This window comes from Protomyctophum parallelum (genome assembly GCF_964188405.1).
Source record: "Protomyctophum parallelum genome assembly, chromosome: 7".
Taxonomy (NCBI): domain Eukaryota; kingdom Metazoa; phylum Chordata; class Actinopteri; order Myctophiformes; family Myctophidae; genus Protomyctophum; species Protomyctophum parallelum.
In genome coordinates, this window is record NC_139705.1 from 14,255,734 (window position 1) to 14,276,703 (window position 20,970).

Genomic DNA, 20,970 nt, shown 5'->3' on the forward strand with positions numbered 1-20,970 from the left:
GCTCACCGGGAGCAGTTAGTGGTCCAGTGTCTTGCTAAACAAGGACGGACACTTCGCCACCTGCTCATTTTGTAGTACAGTACAGTAGGGCTGGGGCGGTATGGGATTTTTATTACCGCGGTTATTACCCCCCCCCCCCCCCCCCCCAAAAAAATAATAATAAGAGGGCTAATAAAAGTTACAGGTATGGTGTAAAAAACGCGGTAATGAACCCGAGACCGCGGTATGCGTTACATACCGGCGGTATGGCGGTATTGCGGTTATTGCACCCAGCCCTACAGTACAGCAACTTGCAATGGGCCTGGTCTACAAGATAAGCTACACTACAAAGACACCATGATGTACCTGTCAAACTACATCCTAAACGTCAACGATCAGAACACCAAAGGGAGTTCCACAAATCACATTCAACCCTGTACTCTGTACTGTACCTCCCCTAGTACAGCAGTACATATATTGTTGCTGTCGGGCAGAAACCTCTTACATCCACATTTTAACCCACTTGATCATATTACAGTGTCACACAAAAGTAGGCTATCAAAAGTAGCAGATCTACAAGCTTGAACAATGGTGTGATGCGACACGCTTTGAGCTTGTAGATCCGCACATTTTCCGCTGTTTTTGAGGTTTCTGCCCGACAGAGACGATATGCATGCCTTCGTATACATGGTGTGAATGTGTGAAGTCAGATACCCACGAGATGAAGATCACACACATCGCAGCAACGTAATTACTGTCATGACATGTGACGTGATGAGTCTGTACGTTAATGAACGGGGATGACTTTGGGAATTATTAGCCTCCCTGAGTTTGTGTGTGTACTGTATTTTGTGTGTGTGTAGTGCGTGTGTGCGTGCATGTGTGCATTTCCGTCCTCCCTTGTGAGCAATGCATCATATGCGGCAGCAGGGTCGTCTATAAATAACAACATGATGTTCATTTACAGACTAAAGTGTGTGTGTGTGTGTGTGTGTCAGTGTGGGGTGACTTGTGTCTTGGCAGATGGGTGAAGGGTGGGATTGTGTGTGTGCGTGTGTACGTGCATGTATGTGCGCGTGTGCGTGTTTCATTGTACAGTATGTGTTGTGTTGTGTTCCAATCTCCTTGCTTGAATGGGGGACAGTCATAAAGTTGTGAGAGAGACAACAACAGTGTGGTTGTAAACAGTTATGGCACATTGTATATTCTGACTGTATAGACAGGCCGAGGGAGGAGAAAGTTAGACAGAGAGAAACAGTAACTTACATACTGTAGTTCCTGAAACTGAATATATTCTTTGCAAAACTGTCATAAAATAGAATATAAATGTATTGTCTGAGAGTAGCTCTAGATTCTCACCGCTCAAGGGATCAGAGAGGGCTGATCTCTTCTCGCTACAGTCCATGTAGAATAGCATCAGGAATCAGAGTTCACATAACTTTTGGAAACAATAGCCAGACTCTATTATTGAGTGAGTATAGCGTTTCTCTCTCAGCTGAATACCAGATTATTGTTTAAAACTGCAGCATTTGCTTTGCAGGGGACTGAGGAAGGATAGTCTGGGTAAATATCCATAGCTTTTTGGACCCGAAGACAACCATAGAGTCCCAATTAAGTTATGGTGGAATCGATCATTGTTTATTATGGCTGGAAGTCTCTAAAATAATCATTTCCAATGACTCAGTCATAGGAAATATTATAGGAAAGCTAAATAACCGCTATGGTCATTGGAAATATTATATTACGTTAATTCCAACCATTATACATAATTATTGATACCACTGTAAACTTGACTTACAAAGGTCCTTTGTATGGCTATATGGTTGTCTTTGGGACCAAGGTTCTTGTTTAGAAGCACTATACAAAACATTTTATTATTTTATGAAACAACTCAAATTGTATTTGTTAGAAGTTATATCGATGTGCACTGTTTTTGGCAGTAAGCAACGTTTGCATCTGATACCTGGCAGCGCTCCTACTACCTCTTTCCCAGCCTTAAGGGCAAAAATAAATATTTTCTGTTGAAAAAAGGTCGTTTCTGCTCTGAAACATAAATTAGGCTTTACTTTTAAAGAACACATCATAGTATCATTGTTTGTGTATTACTTTCCATCTGTGACTCTTTAAGTGTTTTATTTCATTTTAAGGCCGCGAAATGGCTGACATTTGGAAATAATGTCATTCTCCTGCATTGCGATGGCTATGACATTTCCCTCTTCCCACCTCCGTATAACTGTATCATTTTTGCCTTCAACATTATAAAGTAACATTTATGTGATCCAAACGTGTAAAGACTTTAAGGTACATGATACTATATACACTGGACAACTTTCAAAAGTTGTAAGATAGTCATCATACGTAGGATCACTTTGCAGTTCACACTACACAACTTTCTTGAAATCGGCTGTCCTAAGTTTAGTTTAGTTTTAGTTTATTTGATCATCCTTCAGTTTCAAATACAATATTTAAAGATGAATGGAAGCTGTTGCAAGATATTTCACTGAGGATGTGATGTGCTTTCTAATTGTTATTATTCCAGTGCATTTTAACGGCATTTTGATCATATAGGCCTATTTATTGCTTATTGTCCTTCATGTTTGTTTTACTTGATGAGGGAAATTGTAACACACGCATGCACACACGCACGCACACACAGTTTACAGTATTAACCACACACACACACACACACACACACACACAGTTTACAGTATAAACCTTTTTGACCCGCCAGGGGCATAGGCGGAGCTTGAACTTGACGCCTGGGGGTGCGCCTGCTTGGCGAACGACACCCGCGCGAACGCAAAGCGCGCGCATTTTTTTTTTACCTTTATTTTGTTATTTTAGCGTTTTTACAATGCCCTAACCCCTAATAATGAGTTATTTAGGTAGTACAGCAGCTCACACACATACACACATGCACTACAGCCGTACAGCGAGTCATCATATCATGATAAGAGAGATGATTACAAACTACAGTCAGAAGCCAGAAGTTACGTTTTTTTATTTTTATTTTTTGCCAGGGGGTGCAGTGCCCCCCCTGCACCCCCCCAAGCTCCGCCCATGGCCAGGGGTCTATACTTGATGCCCTCCTTCTCTACCAAATCTCAACTAAGCTTGTAGATCTGACACATTCGCTGAATGTTCACCTATTATGACATGCCCAGAATAGGGACGCCATGCAGGGTTCAAGTGGTTAATGTACTGTAGCATTCAACAAGATGGATTAGTCTTATCTAGGACCAGGTGGGAGTCATATTGTGTCTGCGTTCTCCTCCTAGTAGATGAAAGGAGAAGGGGCTGACGGATAGAGGGAACCAAATGGAGCATAGCTTCATTATTCTGGTGTAGCCCTGCATGTCCTATGTGCCATGTTGTGCAGAAAGAGTACATGTGCATGATAGATCATTCTTCACAATATCTCCGAGACGTGCACACATGCATGCCATGGTTGAGCGTACACAATGATGCTTATCCTGAAAGTGATCCTTCTCAATTAACCAATTCAAGATTGTGCTTTTACTCTTCACACTCCTGTCTAATTCAACCACATACTGCATATACTGTATATATATAGCAGGCACACATTACATTACATGCGCATGCACGCACCCACGAACACACACACACACACACACACACACACACACACACACACACACACACACACACACACACACACGTCTGACAAGAGGAAGTGAACACCTACCTAACTCCTCCACTTAACTTTCATCTGCAGAATAAAATAAACACGTGTGTCGTCTGGGTAAAACACATTTTCCTCTTAAATGTTCAAAGCGTCTTATTATGTTTAACCACATGAACCCCACTTAAAGGTGTAGGGAAACAGAAATGGTAGGCATTTTATTTTGAAGTTTCAGACTGTTTCAACACAAAACACCGCTCTGAAGTTTCTGAACCAATCAGAGCGTCGCATCCCTTCAGGCGATGGGACCGTAGCTAGGGACGGTAGCTATGCTACACAGGACAGCATGGTGTGTGTTTGTTTACAAGTCAGATAGTCGGTCAGCTGTACCAGTTTACTGTTATGTGGCTTATTTCTACCCTATAATAACCCTACCCAGATACATATTTTAGCGTGATGATTAAGTTGAAACCGAGTAATACACTGTCTGTATGTTATCTTGAATGGGAATAAAAAAGGAGGATTTCTGTAATCAGTAGCAGCTGTGCTGCACGGATGCGCACATATGGGGAATTAAATGGGTGAGCTTCATTTTTATTGGCTTTTATCGATGTGTATTTCTACACGTATTTTTTTGGGCATCCATTGTTAGGTATGCCCATATGATGACCACGGATAAGATCTAAAAGTGTCATTTCACTACGCCTTTAACCCATTCTGGGGGAAAATATTACAATGCTTACAATGCATCACAAACAACCGCATTGTGAGCTAGATCGGCTATGTTTTGGCAAAGATACTTGGTGTACACGGGAAAAAGTGGTCCAAGTACCGTTGCAATTCAGCTTCACTAAGAATAGAGGGTTTATGTTGTGCCAATGGCCGAGTGTTTTACGCACATACCATTAGAGAAAGTAAAAGATGAGTGTTAAAAAAAAATCATTTGCTGCTTTCTTTCGTTTTAGAGATTTTAGCTGTTTTTGACAGGGGGGCGGGGGCATTTGAACATTGGGCTAAATATGTATTTTTTCACAACATTCTATAGCGATTTCTTTTTTTTTAATTTACTATAGTCCTACTAGACCCCAATAAATTACATCTGGCCACAAAAGATCACAGGATCTATACTGAATGTCTCAAACTGACATATTGAGCCTATGACACACAGTGTGGCTTCCCCCCAGTAGGCTCACATTCAGTAGATCCTGTGAACTTTTGTGGCCAGATGTAAATTCTTGGGGTCTAATAGGACTAAAGTAAATGATAAAAAAATTAATCGCTATAAAATGTTGTAAAAAAAAATACATATTTAGCCCCATGCTCGAATGCCCCGCCCCCCCCCCCCCCCCTGTCAAAACAAGCTAAAAAAATAAAGTTGTCCTTTAAGTCCTTGCTCGTGTTTGTATTGCAGGGACGGATGGCAGCACACTGTGGCTGTATAACTGTTTTGGTTGTCCCCTGCTAAAGTTTTCTGTTCTCAAAGAAAAGCTTTCCTTCCATGAGTTAAGTCCAAGGAGAGCCAGAGGGAAGAAAGGAGATTGTGAATGAGACTAAGAATGCGTGAGAGGGAAACTGTCATGATCCCTTTTAGTTGCTTTTCGCATGATTTCATTTCAGTGAAAATGTGTCATTTTCTCTTTTGTTTCCTTTTTGCACACAATCGCAGAATCTTACGGGAGCAAAGCGGCAACCCTGGAGACAGTTGTGCTGTGTGGAGCACTGACTCGCATGTGCTTATATGGCCTGGCTCACTTGCTCGTCCCCCCCCTCTCCTTTCTGTGCAGATGGTACAGTCCATTTAAAAAAGGTGCCTGTCATCTCCCAGTGCTCTGTGTCCTTTCAACAGTCAGCTACGGGGAGCACATTTCACAGGGAGAGCACTGGCTCTCTTTACCACACACATACACACCCACACACCCACACACACACACACACACACACACACACACACACACACACATGCACACACGCACACAACACTCACATACACATTCTTTCACAGAACTTTCACACACTTGCATACAAACACACGCATGCAAACACACACAAACACACTGACACTCACTCTCACATGCATTCTAAGAACACACAGACACACCACTCTACTCTCCTGCTAGATAACAGTTCCACAGCACCCTGAGCCGGAGGAATAAACTACTCTGAGGATTTAACTTGGCTCTTTATTATATATATTTTTAGGGAGCAGAGGAACTACTGTAACAGAGGAAATACTGTAGGGTGGGCCGGGCATTGGGGCGCCGGGTGCCAAAGGAGGGAATTCTGTCCTTTTTTTTCTCTAACCCCCATGGGAGAACGGCACATGCATGATGACAACGTGATGACAAGCCGCTTGGATTCTCCTCTGGTCCTCAGGTGAAGATCCTGAAGATGATGGAGGACAACAAGCAGCTGGCCCAGCGCATCGACGGGGCCATCCAGTCGGCCAGCCAGGAGGTGACCAACCTGCGCTCGGAGCTGAGCGCCACCAGCCGCAGACTGGCCCAGCTGGGGGCGGCGGACTCCTCCGGCATGCTGGAGAGCCTCCAGCAGCACAATCATCATCACGGTAGGGCAGGCAGAGAGACAGAGAGAGAGTGTGGGAATGAATGAATGAATGGGGCGAGCGAGTATGTACAGTATGCGTGCTATGTTGTGAGCGAGGGGTAATGAAATGTCTGTGTCGCTGGCTGCAGGAACAAGCTTTCCAATGCAGCGCCCGGCGTACTACTCTTCCAAGTGTGTGTGCTACTCTTACTGTGTGTGTGCTACTCCAAGTGCTTACTGACAACTGTGCATTATGGCTTTAATTATCTGCCTCAGTTTGTGTGTGTGTGTGTGTGTGTGTGAGAGAGAGAGAGAGAGAGAGAGAGAAAAAGGATATTGTGAACATGTGGTAAAGTAGGTTTATGTTGTGTTCTGCAACACTACACTTCCTGCATGCTGCAACTTTATATTCTTCTTGGTGCGTGTGTGTGTGTGCGCGCATGTGTGTGTGCGTGTGTGTGCATGCGCAGTACAGTATGCCGCAATGCAAGTGGGTAACATGTGGACAGGCCTAAGAGTCAGTGCAGCGTGGAAACCACCGCACCGGCGACTTTAACAACCATCCTTAATACAGCATGGAGAATGAGAGCTGCTGATCTGCCGAGTCAGTGAACGGAATGAACAGAAACTATTGAATGGAAGGATCCTTATCTCTGCTGCTTTGAGCCTTCAACACATCCCTCCTCATGTTGAATAATTAACCCCCTGAACCTTTAAGAGAGGGTCACACTGCACTTATTGAGGGCAGAGTGGCTAAAGTTACCTCTCTCTCTCTCTCTCCCCAACTGCTGGTTCAGTTTTCTCCCCCTGAACTGGGCAACAGATCTATCTGGTGGTGGTGGTGGGGGGGTGGGGGAGGGGGGGGGTCAGTATTAGTGTTGCCGTGGGTTACTGTTACCGAGCACAGTTTGAATGGCTGCCCGGTCTGCAGAATGCTGGTGTGTGTGTGTGTGTGTGTGTGTGTGTGTGTGTGTGTGTGTGTGTGTGTGTGTGTGTGTGTGTGTGTGTGTGTGTGTGTGTGTGTGTGTGTGTGTGTGTGTGTGTGTGTGTGTGTGTGTGTGTGTGTGTTCAGCTAACTTCTGGCACACAGACACACACACACACACACACACACATCTACCCTCACACTGGAGCTGTTTCCATTGCAGGAAGCTGGCACAGGGAGCTGTCTATGATAGGACATTCTCTTTCCTGGTGGTTGGCAATGCAATGCCGTGCTTTAGAGATCCTCAGATTTCTCTTATTACTTCCGTAATCGAGCTGAGCTACAGTATAAGAGAACTGCCATCTCACATCTGATCTCTCTCACACGGTTTCCCGTGTAAGTCAGGGAGTCACAGTCTGTCCTGACTTGTCCCCGACAACAGAATGGCCCTTTTGTTTTGTGTGGGGGTACCCATGTTCATGCGCACACACACACACACACACACACACACACACACACACACACACACACACACACACACACACACACACACACACACACACACACACACACACACACACAGAGAGAGGCAGGAATGCTTTGGCTGCGTGTCAGCATTGTGTTCAATGGACTGTCCCTGCTGCTTTGTTCCCTAGTTATTTCTGTCTGCTCCCGTGAGCGAGGGAGAGTGAGAGTGTGTGCATGCTACTGTACATGTGTGTGTGTGCGCGCGTGCGCATGCTCCGCTACGCTTACGTGCCAATGTGAGTGACGACAACCGTTCTGCGGGGAGAGTTTGAGCGCTGATGTCATTGTCTCTGGTAACCGTTTCCATGCTCTGCTGTAACGGAGAACCGAGACTCACATGTTCACACATAACATCACAGTCGGGTCCTTACGACAGTGGAGAGTGCTTACTTGGAGGATCACAGTCTAGACCGAGAGTGCCAAAAATGTATTTTAATTTAATTAACCACATTGTTCTCAGTGTCGTTCATTGTACGGTCCAGCATCTGCAACCCGCGTGTCAGTGGATAAGTAAGTGGTTCAGTGTGGATTGGACAATCAAAGCTTTGAAGTGACCCATTTAGAGCCAACAAAAGCGACAAAATGTCTCTTTGGCTACATAGATACGGTGGTCAGTTAGTTCCTCGCCTTTCATTCGGTCGTTACATCTATTCCTCACTGCCATTGTTTCTTTGTTAGCCTCTCTTTTTCCTCCCTCCTCTCTCTCACTTCTTTCTGTCGCTTCTCGACCAATCCCCCCCCTCACTCTCCCATCATCCCTCCATCTGTCCCTTCTGCCATCCATCCATCATCCATCCATCCAGCTAGCCGTGAGTTTCAAGCCCGTTGAGAGGGGTGGGTATAGGGGTGACCTTACATTTACCACCAGTGGTTAATTGTCGTGGGGGAGGGGGGCAGGTTGGTGGTATAGTTATAGAGAGCCCCCTCTCTCTGATCTCCTCCCCCTCGCTGTGTTGTGGGGCAAACTGAACCATAGCTGAACGGTGTGAATGACAATTCACACGCTTTGCGTTTGTAAAATTACTCATTTTCCGACTAAAGATTGAACGGAAAACTAATGGAACGACGAGGCTTGCAATCGTACAAGCTATTAGGAAGAGAGCTTTATCTCCGCAAAATCGTGGATATTATGAACACACTCACACACATAATGGAAAGATGATTTTGACAGCTACTGCCCCAGTTTCAAGGCTACAACTGATGTGCAGCGCAGTAGCATACATTATTGAAGGAACAAACTATTATAGGACTACAATTGCTTAACAAAAACATCTGCAGAAATCTTTCATGCCCCATGTTTATTTTACATCTGCTGGTGGGTGCTCAAACTGCTGATTCACATCCACAGACTGCTGTTGAGTGCTGTTGATTGCCCATTTGCCTATGATAACACATGGTAGGCTATGATTCAATAACACTTATTAACAATATATAATAGGCCTACCTCTAGATCGGTGCGTTTTTTTATTGATTGATCTCCACGTTAACACTGTTTCTAGGTGTACATTTAAACTAATTAATACATTAATCAAGAACACTTTAACAAGACTGTTAAACGGTTAAATCTGTTCATTGAAAATAGCTGATCTGCAAGCTCGTGTAGATGGATTACAATACTAATAGTGATATAAAATCATGACATGACCAGCTAGACACCCAATTAAAATAGAAACCTCATAGATTATATAAATGTGTATGTGGCTTAATTAAATGACCAGTGCTTGGCTGTTAAGCCTGTTATGCATCCACCGTTCTGTGCACATTAGCTTGATACTTGATTGTTTGATAGAAAGTCCAGACGTATGAACCGAGCAAATCTGCACCTTTAAAGTAGTGTAATAGCATGGAAAAGTCACGGTTTACATTTACAAGCTCGTCATGTCACTCTAGCAAAGTGATTGATCTGTGGGGATGCGGATGCGGGCTGGAAGCGACAAATGTTTACGCCGCTTTTGGGATATTTTGCTGGGCAGTGGTTCCCAAACCTTTTCACTTCAAGGACCCCCAAATTGGACCCATAAGAGAACATTTTCATTTTCCCCCTGGAACTCCCTCAAAGACCCCTAGGGGTCCCCGGACACCACTTTTGGAACCTCTGGTATAGAGGGTATGCGCATGCATAAAGTGAGTGGCAAAGTGAGTGGCAAAGAGAGTTTAACATCGTTTAACGTCGTTTAATGCAATCAGATAGGACTTTTCATTTTGGATGTATGGGCTGTAACTTCCGGGTATGATGATGATGTCACGCGCATACCCTCTATAGGGGTCGCTGGTTCACTGTGCAGCAGCCGGCAAAAAAATACAGTCCTTGGGCTAAAAACGGCCATAGCCAAATGGGCTGACATCATCACATTCGTTTCAGTTTCTACATGCTAGGGACCCATACTCAACATTTCTAATATAAAACTTTGGTGTACTCAACATGTCTGGGTTCACATTCTGGCAATGCTGGCTGTCTGAAAACCAAAAAAATAAAAGTCATTAAAATGTTGACATATTATTGCTTATAGCTGATTAAACCAGGAATGTCATATCACAACATTGCGATCGATCTCAGATGGTCTAGTCTCGTTTAACGATCGATATATTTCCCATGCAGGCCACAGGCACTGCCCCCACATTTCATGCAGACACACACAGCTCCCAAACCGCCACCATGTCTCTCCCTCAGAGCCTCTTGGTCAGTGGTGTGAAGTAACTAAGTAAATTTACTTAGTTTCAAGTACTGTACTCAAGTACAATTTTGTACTTTACTTGAGTATGTCAAATTTTTGTCAAGTCAAGGACCCCCAAAATGATACTCATTAGCCCGCAGACCCCCCATTAGAAAATATATGCCAGGGACCCCCATACGAGAAGATTTTTACAGCTCTAGCAGTGATTTTCAACTATTTTAATTTCAAGGACCTCCCAGTTTGATATGCAACAGGCTACAGACTCCCATTTAATGGCATTTCTACGTATCTCTGAGACCCCAATTTATATTGTAAAATCAATGTTAATTTAACTCTGAGAGGGGTAAACAACGACTGTCTTTAAGTCTACAGCAGAAGGGACATTTTGGCATGAAACCTCAGACTTTGTCTGAGAGAAACCCTCTTGTAGCCTTGTCTAATTTTAACATTGTATATTCAAGTAGTTGTGAAATATGCTATATGATTCATAGTACACCACATCCCAAACTATCATTTAGCTGGGGACCCCCTGGAACTCCGTCAAGGACCCCTAGGGGTCCCTGGACCCCACTTTAAGAACCAATGCTTTATAACTCTATGGTTCATACCCTCCTGTGAGCCTCCCACTGGACTGGAACAGGCCGCATTTAGCTCTGTTATGGATCTGCCGGGATATGCAGCTGATTATACAGGGAATAAATGCTTATCCGTCAGAAACCTGGCCCAGAACCTGCATGCCCCCCCTGGCCCTGATTCGTGCTGCGCTCCATCCACATGCCTCCCCCTCGATAGTTTTGGGATAATTTATCAGAGACCAACATGTTGAAATTAGTGAGTTTAATGTGTTCTGGCGTGCTGGCAAGAACACGTACCTCATAGCACTTTTTATTTTTAATTTTTTTAGGTTTTTTGAAAAGTGGCATGCAAATAAAGTTTTTAGAACATGACCTAAGGACCTTCTGGAGTTTTTCCCCACTGCGGTTGAAAGTATTATTATTCCTTCCTCCACTGGAAGACACAGTGGGAGGCAGAAGCGAGCAGTGTAGGAGAAAGGTTTTAAAAGTTGGCATTTTATTGAAATTGAGTAGTAAGACACACATATTGAAGGTTTTATTTTTCTACACAGTGAAATCAAGAGTGTTCAAATGGAACCAATAAATGAACCCTTTCTGGTCCATTTGCTGATGTGTACACTAACACTGAGGATTTTGCAGTGTAGTGACCACGCTATAGGACTTCCATTTCTCTAGCTGTTTTCCAGCTGCTGATGTCCACACTGTGTGTGTGTGTGTGTGTGTGTGTGTGTGTGTGTGTGTGTGTGTGTGTGTGTGTGTGTGTGTGTGTGTGTGTGTGTGTGTGTGTGTGTGTGTGTGTGTGTGTGTGTGTGTGTGTGTGTGTGTGTGTGTGTGTGTGTGTGTGTGTGTGTGTGTGCAGTATATATATATATATATATATGTATATATATATTAAGGCTGTCAAAAATAACGCGTTAATGGCATTAATCAATTGCGTTAATTAATTGCGTTAAAATATTTAACGCAATTAACGCATGTTAGTGTTCCCCCTAACATGCGCCCGTGCGCACGGCTCAGGAACGTTCAGAGCATAACAAATCTGTCACTGTGTAGCACACAGTCATGATTGAACAACACCAGAGAGATAGCTTGTGTATTGTAGTTTGGTTGCAAAGTGGTTTGATTCTGTAACTCTGTTGCGTTACTTTGTCTGCCTAGCAAAGCCCCATTAGGCTACACTGCACACACACACACACACACACACACACACACACACAGTCACAGTCACACACACACACACACACTACTAGTGTTAGCTATCAGCGCGCTGCAAGAATCACTCGGGTCCGTCGCAACTTGTGGATATTTTGCATTAATGTTTGTCCGGCTGGTTTCGTTTTGTCCTACGCGATTACGTGAATCAGCATGGCTGCGCCTGCAGTAGGCTATTACCAAAACAAACACATGGTACTTTTGTGTCGCACATGGAAAGCAACTGAAAACGACCATGGATATATTAAAGACAGTTCCCCTATGCTGCTGTGCACAGCGGAGATAATGCACAACTCCAGTTACGAACCAAAACGCTGACTGAAGCTGATTCACGATTAACTATCTCCAGACTAGTCCTGCAGTCCCGCAATGAAGGAGAGACAATCTCGCCTCTCACTACAGTCCACTACAATGCCATTCTAGCCTTAAAACCTACATTTATATGTTATTCAATAATTACTTTAGCGCAAAATATAGGCTTTTCTAAACCAAGCCCTGTTTCCAAAAATGATTATGTGCCATTATTGTATTTTGTGAATTTCAATTAACTATAGTCTACAGTTTAACCCATTGCTTCTCAGCTATTTTAATTTCAAGGACCCCCAAATTAAATTGATAGAAAGTAGCCTAGGCCATTTTATTATGATTTTCATCTCTGGACTGGGACCCCAGTCTCCATTCATCCATCCATCCATCTTCAACCGCTTATCCCTAGTCGGGTCGCGGGGGCAACAGCTCCACCAGAGTGTTCCAGACTTCCCTCTCCAGAGCAACATTAGTGACTTCCTCCTGGGGGACCGCAGTCTACATGGCCAAAAGCCAGTGTTGATTTAACTCAAAGTGTAGGCTAGGCCTACAAATGCTCACATCACATCATGTCTATACTAAATGCATTAGAAAACAAAAAACATTCAAAAACGAATGTATATCCCCTTTCTGTCATTTATATTTCCATTTCCACAACAATAAACAGGAAAACATGGCATATTTTGGACATAGTTCGAATGGTGATTAATCATGATTAAATTAATTTTGAAGCTGTGATTAATCGGATTAAAATTTTTAATCATTTGACAGCCCTAATATATATATTATATACACACACACCACACTGCATAATTCGTTTTTTTGCTGCAGTTGGGGGTGTTCTACAGTAAATACCTCAGTAGTGGTTTTATAAAACCAATGCACGCGGGGCTTACAGGTACGTGCTGTACATTTAATTAATTGAGCTTATTGAGGGTTCTGAGGTCCTTCTGCATTTAATGCTTGTTCTATTCTGTTCAACCGCTTAAGCCCTATACTAGTGTCCAGTCAAAAGCTGTTCCATTCCAACAAATATATTTGTTTCATAATTATGTTAGTATAACAACATATCAAAAGTCCTAAGAATTCCGAGTGGTGGTACCATTAACAACCTATATAAGGCAAAATTCTGTCATTCTGATTTATGTCAAATTAGGGCGTTTTCATGATTCTGAATCCATTGCAAGTATTTGTTTTGCATGAAAACAAATCCTTGGACTAAAAACGGCCATAGCCGTCATCAGAAATGTGATGGTTATCACATTTGGGCAAGTTTTATTTTTGTATTCTTTTCAGTTTTTCATGTGTTTATGAGGTGACAGTACAGACACTGTATGGTCAAAATACAAAGCAGAAATGCCATAAACATATATGGCATTTTAAATATTATTTTAAAGTATTTTAAATATTATTATACAAATATTAAGCAAACTGAGGTGTGCTAATATCTTGGTGGGGAAAAGAATATGGAAGCGCATGACTCATTTTGATGCTCTTTTATCCGAGATAAAATGTTTTGACACAACAAAGTCCAGAGAAATGGGTTGAAACACTTGCACTCCACTGCAACTGTACCAATGCTATATACCACAACAAGGCACCTGCTTCCCCCGACTCCGTTGTGGTTTGAGCATATAGGAAGTTAGGAACCCGATATCCTTAATCCTGTTAAATGGCCAATGGAAACTGCCAAGAAGCTGTTTCCGTGAGAAGAATCACAGAGCAGCAATCTACTGTGGTTCCGGTATCATTTGCATGCAGCACAAGTCGTCTCATTAATATTGTATAGAGACACTAAATCCTCCATGCTAAATGATATAATAGGCCTGATTCAGCTTTGATCGCTGAAGATAACCCCATTCCATGAAGATTAATAGATCACTATTCTGTTTGTATTTGTCTCAAGGATGCACCTTGCATGGTGCTGAAGATGAATAATTAGTCTGTCAACATGTAGTTGTATTTAATGAGCTAGTTTTCACAAAAATAATAATATGCTACGGTAGGAGTGTGTTGTGTGCGTGGTGGGTGGATTCACTGTAGCAACAATGTATTTTAATAATCTTGTGTTGATCATTCATTTTCAGACTAAAGGTCCTTTTTGATGCGGTTTTCGGAAAAATGAAGCAAAAAATCCGAAACACGCAGCAGTGTGCAGGGACCTTTACCCACTTGAACCCAAGTGTCCCTATCCTGGGCATGTCATACAGTAACAGTAGTATCCTGGGCATGTCATACAGTAACAGTAGTAGGCAAACATTTGTGGGAAATAGCAGATCCACAAGCACAGTCCGACACTACATGTTGGACTCACAATGCATTGTGAACGTGTAGATCTTTCAGCGTTACACGCACACTATTTTCAGCAAAGCTATAATGCTGTCCAGTGGACAGCATTATGGCAAAGATTAAAATTTGGATGGCTTTATAACAAGTTTTTGTATGATGACAATTCTAAATTCACAGTTTAGTAACACAACATTTTGCACCACTCATATTTCTGCTTTCTGCCTTGGATTTCAGATAGGGCCCACCCTCCACGAGGTACCAACGCCCACCCCCTGACAGGTCATCATTCTAGATCTAGAAGCCTTTTACTGTAAGGTTCACAGAGATCAGATTCCACATCTCTGTCATTTGGAAAATATCCGGCATCTTTCCCCGAGTAGATGTGATTCTTGGACCATGGCAAAATCAACCGTTGAGTTCTAGTGTAGAGGTCACAATATTTTGAGATGGGCGTCTCTGGCCAAATACATGTAATTTTGGGGGTCCTTGACATGAAAATGTTTGAGAACCATTGATATAGCAACAGACGTTTTTAGGATTTAGAAACCATTTTTAGAATCCGCATCTGTTATTTTTGAAAGCTTTTGAACAATCTTGAAAGCCTGAGCGCCCTCAGATCTTGGGTCAGCTCTTTGTCCAACATTGACAGCTCTGGCTATACTAGGCTTACTGTATATCTCATTCTCCATGACCACCAGTGGCAGTGCATTTTACATCAACTACAGTTACTTGGCAACATTGAAATTTACATTTCCAATTCTCTCAAACACTACCAAGCATTTCTTTTGCCAATATGGTTTTCCCTAGAGCCACGACTTCAGCTAACGGAGCTAATGTGCTCATTGAGATCACTTAGCTCTGTGTGGATGTGATGTTTATGTGAGCGATGCAGATCACCAGCGCTCACAGGCAGTGGGGCTCTGCATTGTGTGAGATGCAGTGGTGTACAAATGCACAGTGATGGAAGAAAGTACTACTCACATGTACATCAATGCTGCAATGTAGATATACAATAACTCTGTAGAGGTCCTGTATAAAAATGTACTTGAGTAAAACTACATACACGTACAGCATCAAAATATACTTTAACCCATTTAGGCCTGACCTCAAAATAAAAAAAAAAATCTTCTAAATCCTCCAGTTTTCTGAAATAAATATTTTCACAATTAAAAAAAATAGCAGACCTATAAGCTCATAGCGCGCCACTCGGTGGCGCGTTATGAGCTTGTAGATCTGCTATTTTTCAATAGCTAAAGCATAACATAATGCTAACACCAAAAGGGGTTCCCTCCCAAAATGGGTTAAAGTACCAAAAGTTAAAATAATTGTGCATGAATATCCCATTTTCAAAATGTATGAAAATAGCCAATCTTCAAGCTCACAATGTGTCACAGTGTTATTTGCCACAATTTAACCTCTTCATTTAACCACCTCAGCTTTTAGATCTGCTATTTTCAGTGAAGAAGGGAGTATCATGCACCCCCACAGAAATACACTATAATCAGTGTTTCTATAGATAGGAAAAAAAAAAAAAAAAAAAAGGTTGGGTTGATTTCAGGTAATTGAGAGGTGTTAGGAGACACCTTTATGAACACATCGGTGAGCATTTATTTTGCAGATGGCAAAATAAATAATAATAAACTGTACAAATTTGATTATATAATTGTAATAATGGCAGTACTCGTTTGCACATCAGCATGCCACAGGTACATGCAATCACTTTAAGAATACTTCATTTTGATCCTTGACCCTCAATTCATAGGTCTAGACACCTTATTTGGTCAGTCTAGTCTAGTGCAATATTGGCTTATTTATAGTGAAAATAGATCTCATTTGCATATACATTTTGTCAACTTTTTAACATAATTTTGTACACAATATAGAAACACAAGTATATTTCATAGGGTGCATGATACCCCCGTATTGACTTTACTAATATGCCTGGGTTCAAGATTAGGAGGCCTCTGTAGTAACTCTTGAGGACCGTCTTGGGGTCATGGACCGCCTGTTGAAGACCCATGCTATTTTGGCCTCAAGGAAGAGAACAAGGATCATCTATTTTGCAGTGTGAGCATTGGTGAACACATTGATGCATGCGGCACGCACACCCAATAAAACATACATTATTTTGTCCCCTTTATTACCGCATGCTTGCCAAACTACTTTGGCTCTAGCAGAGCTCAATATTCCAGGAATGCTATGGGCAAAACTAATGAAGTTTAATGAAGCTTACAGTGGATGCCGTATAAAAAGCATGGACGAGGACTTTTAGAAGGACTAGCAGTAGCACTACAGTATATCTGACGCTTAATGTAGCTTAATGTAGGCCATAGCATGAAGCACGTGTCAGCCAACATGTTTTCGTTCCTCTATCTTCCATGTGGATCAAATGGGGCCTACAGTATGCCTTTACATCAGAAGATCTGTGATGAAAGGGAAAACGTCACTTGGAAGGACATGTTTTATGTGTCCACAGATCTTCCATGATGCGGTCCAATTCAGTTAATAGAATTATGTAAATTATTGCCATGCATTTTCCACGGTGACTCAGATGTCGGCAGCGTTCTGACGAGAGTAGATCAGAGATTTGATACAGTACTGTATGTAGCTGGAGGAAGCTTTAAAGGGATCTAAATGACCTTTAGTATAGCCCAGAATACTTCAATAATGTGTTGTTTTCCAGCTCAATTCATGGATTCTGTGTAGTATTTTTGTAAAGTTAGATTATTATTAATTATTTATTCTATAAGGAGTGTTTCCAATAAAAAGATTGGCCTGTTTCCCCCCTAATCAACTTCTGCCATAACCACAGCACAATGATTATTGATTCTAGCGACCTTTTACATTACTTGGCAGGTGTTCCACGAGGCCTGTGCCTCGTCAGTCATAATCTTTTTCGAAATTGCACATAGTATGTAGGCAATGAAAGTACAGGAGTCCATGTCGATGTTGAGCACCCTAGCACCAGTTCGGTAACATATTACGTTGGACAGCAGTTCCCTGTGCTTGCTGCGTTAAGTCCTAGGTCCTAGGATGAATAAAAACAGTCTTCTCCAGCGCTGTGCTCTTGTTGAGAAATTGATGGCCCTGTCAGTCTTATCAGAGTCACTTGGGCACCGAGTGTGCTGCAATTGATTACAGGTTTTGTCGTGTCTTGCGTGCCTCCTGCTGCGTGTTTTTCCAGTTTAGATGTTGTCTGAGAAGCCCCCTCTGACATTAATCGACGAATGTTATTAACTTTATACCCTTTCAATTTCACAGACCTGGAATAAATCGTAATAAATTGGTACGGTTGTAATGTCTCTGTCAATCACTGAGGCGATTATTGCAGAAAGTCAGGAGGCATGATTGAAAGACGATAATAAATGGAATGGGGAAAGATAAAATGGTGGGGAATACTGTACCTCGCGATAATGCGGTCATAAAGGACTGCGCTGAATTGCATTGAATTAGCATAGCTCAAGCTGTGAAAGCGGCGCCAAACATTATAGCCTTAGCTTTTTTCTTTTTTTTTGCAAAGATGGCTTTTTGAATCTCTTTTATTTTGCTGTGGACTTAATGACTTCAGTCAGGGAAATGATGATGCCTTCTTCAGGTTTCAGGTTTATGAGATGTTTTATAGATGTTTATTTCACAAAGTTATCCACCAGATGGGTGCTCATCAGAGCAGGTCCTAAAAAAATGAAATGCAGTTGGAATCACAAACACTGCAAATGCCTGTAGCAATTTTCCTTTGGTTCGTCTCACCGTGCTGACTGCAATAACTAATACAGTTGGGAGGAAATTGCCACCTAGTGGTCCAATTTTAAACGTGACGACCGTTGGTCTTATAATGTATTGTATTAAAATGTATGCATTTGGATGATGGCAGGAATTATGTACCGCTAATGAATGTTGGGAAACCAGAAAAACTAGTTAAGTCCACAACTGGACAACCAACACAAATCTGAGAACTATGACACTATCGTGCGACGTGCGTGCGTGCTCTGCGCGCATGCCGTGCGTGTTTTCTCAGCATAAGCCTTATAGCCTTATTATTATGTTATTGAGGAAGGTAGATAGAGTGTCCTCCCTTCAGCCAATCACCAGGTACCAGCAGGCTTCAACACACCTGCATTCCGTTGCTTGACCTTATAATCCTGCGTAGTAATTACACACACACAGTATCCTTCCTCCTCTGACATTTTGACAGTCTTGCCTGTGTTTTTAGTTTGGGCAGGTTACTGGTGTATGTTTTCATGTTTTTTAGGCTGGCCACAGTATGCGCTAATGAGTTTCAGCACCTCTCCAGTTATGTAGATTCATGTTGCCCTTTGTCCCTCAGCCATGCCTTTTCTAGCAGCTGACACTATAACAACTCCCACTGTGGCAGATGGCCTCCATGCACTCAGTGATCGGTGATATTGCACATTATTCAGATGCCGTTAAGTGCAGCGAGACTTGTCGTGCGTAAACTCTGGGAAAGTCGAGGGAGACCAAGAGACTTATAAAGGTAGTATCGGGAGATAGACAGGTAGAGATACTGCAGAATGAAGAAAAATGGGTTCTAGTACAGGAGGGGAAACAGACGGGAGTGCAGATACTGTAGCAAACCACCTTGCTAAGCAAATGTCAGTTATCCCACAGAAAAGTCATTTGAAGGAGGATGTTGAAGAGTCTGTGCTCAGTCCAGCATAATGTAAGAGACACACTGCACACACACAGCACACTGTGCTAAATACAGTGTTGCTCTGTGACCAGTAATTAAAACTCTCATTAATTTGACAATAGGCGTTATTTGCCAGAGAGGTGCTAATGAGGGGATGGTAGGGGTCATTGCTCCTCCTTCACAGCATGCACTTAATAATAAATATTAATAATAAATGTTGTAATACAGTGCATCATTCCATACTGTATAGGATGTACAGTAGCTCAATATGTTTTACAGTATTGAGAGCCATCAATCACACTATTAATATGGACACTGTGTTCAATTAACAGTTTTATGCACTGTAGCAATTCTAACTAAAGTGTACAATCAGTCAAATCCTCCATTTGTAACTCTGAGAGTGTACAGAACGTTAACACAACGCTGTGGGTGCATGTGAGTGGAGGGGTGGTGGGTGGGTGCTGGGAAAAGGGTGCAATCTGCAATGCAATATGACATCTGATTAGAGCTGTGAACCTTCCTCCAGAGTTGAAAAATGCAGAACTCATTGGAAGTGATGGAGCAAATTAATGAACAGATACGATTAGAACTGGAACACAATCTCATCAATTCTCTTTGTGGTGTTCTCTCTAAGGATTGGATGGAATTTGTAGGTCACTTGAAAAACTGGGAGACCCAGGCTGTTACTAAACAAACATTTTTTAGGCCCAGGGCCCGAGAGAGATGAAACAGGGACCCACTTAACAACATTTGTTTTTAAGCCTTCCCTGCAACTCGATGAGAAGCTTTCAGAGCTAACTCACCATATTCAACTGATGTATCATCAATGTCTGTTGAGAGATTTGAGACGATAGCTTGGAACTATTCCACAGGTTTTCTTTGAAGTGTTGATGGCATGCTTCCAAGTGCTTCATAGATTAGTTTGGCAGCACCATGAAGTGTTGTGTAAATGAAACGGTTTATTTATATCTATATATCTGCTTGTAATATTGGATTCATGTTAATGTGTATTCTCAGACATTTGTATTTTTGGGGGATTATGTTTGGGAATTCTACAGCTCTGGTTAAAAGCCTTTTCCTCTGCTATCTTTGCTGTTAAATGCTACCTGGATGAGCTGGTGGTGCAGGGAGCTATACAACTTGTGTCCTTGTTTTTATCGTCGGTCATATACTGTATGAAGGAAGCAAAACGAGGAGCTGGAAGCATGGGACGTAACGTAATTATGGTGAATCAAAAATTATGAGAGATTTCCCTACACTTCAACAAAACATACGTCATCGATGCTTCCAGGACCGTAGCAAAGATTTAGCCGGGGGGAGCGCTGGTCACACTGCAATTATGGGCTGGTAGAACTCTACTGTAATGAAGGCTGACCTCAGGAAACTGACTATAGGCTATATTATGCTCCCAGAGAACAGCTTCTAATGGCCTGCGAATCGATAGAGGTATCTGCGTGTATGTGTGTCCCAGTATTTGGGGGGTTGGGGGGCTGCAGGGCTGCCCAAGATGTTGTCAGCAGTTATTAACGATGCGGTACATCATTTGCCTGGGTAGCAGCATTGAAGAAATGGCAATTCTTCTCATCACCTCTAGGCTCAGGAGGTAAAGCGGCCATCTTGGAATCAGAAGCAAGGTTAATTCCTAG

The 20,970-nt window shown here is 42.4% G+C and overlaps 1 protein-coding gene across 1 annotated transcript in view; it reads left to right on the forward strand.

The window, feature by feature from the left end:
* LOC310861750 (kazrin-like) overlaps positions 1-20,970 on the forward strand; it is a 232,486-nt gene that overhangs the window by 63,167 nt on the left and 148,349 nt on the right. The window contains 1 exon segment of the mRNA XM_083769357.1: positions 5,996-6,188. Coding sequence (XP_083625483.1) covers positions 5,996-6,188 — 193 coding nt within the window.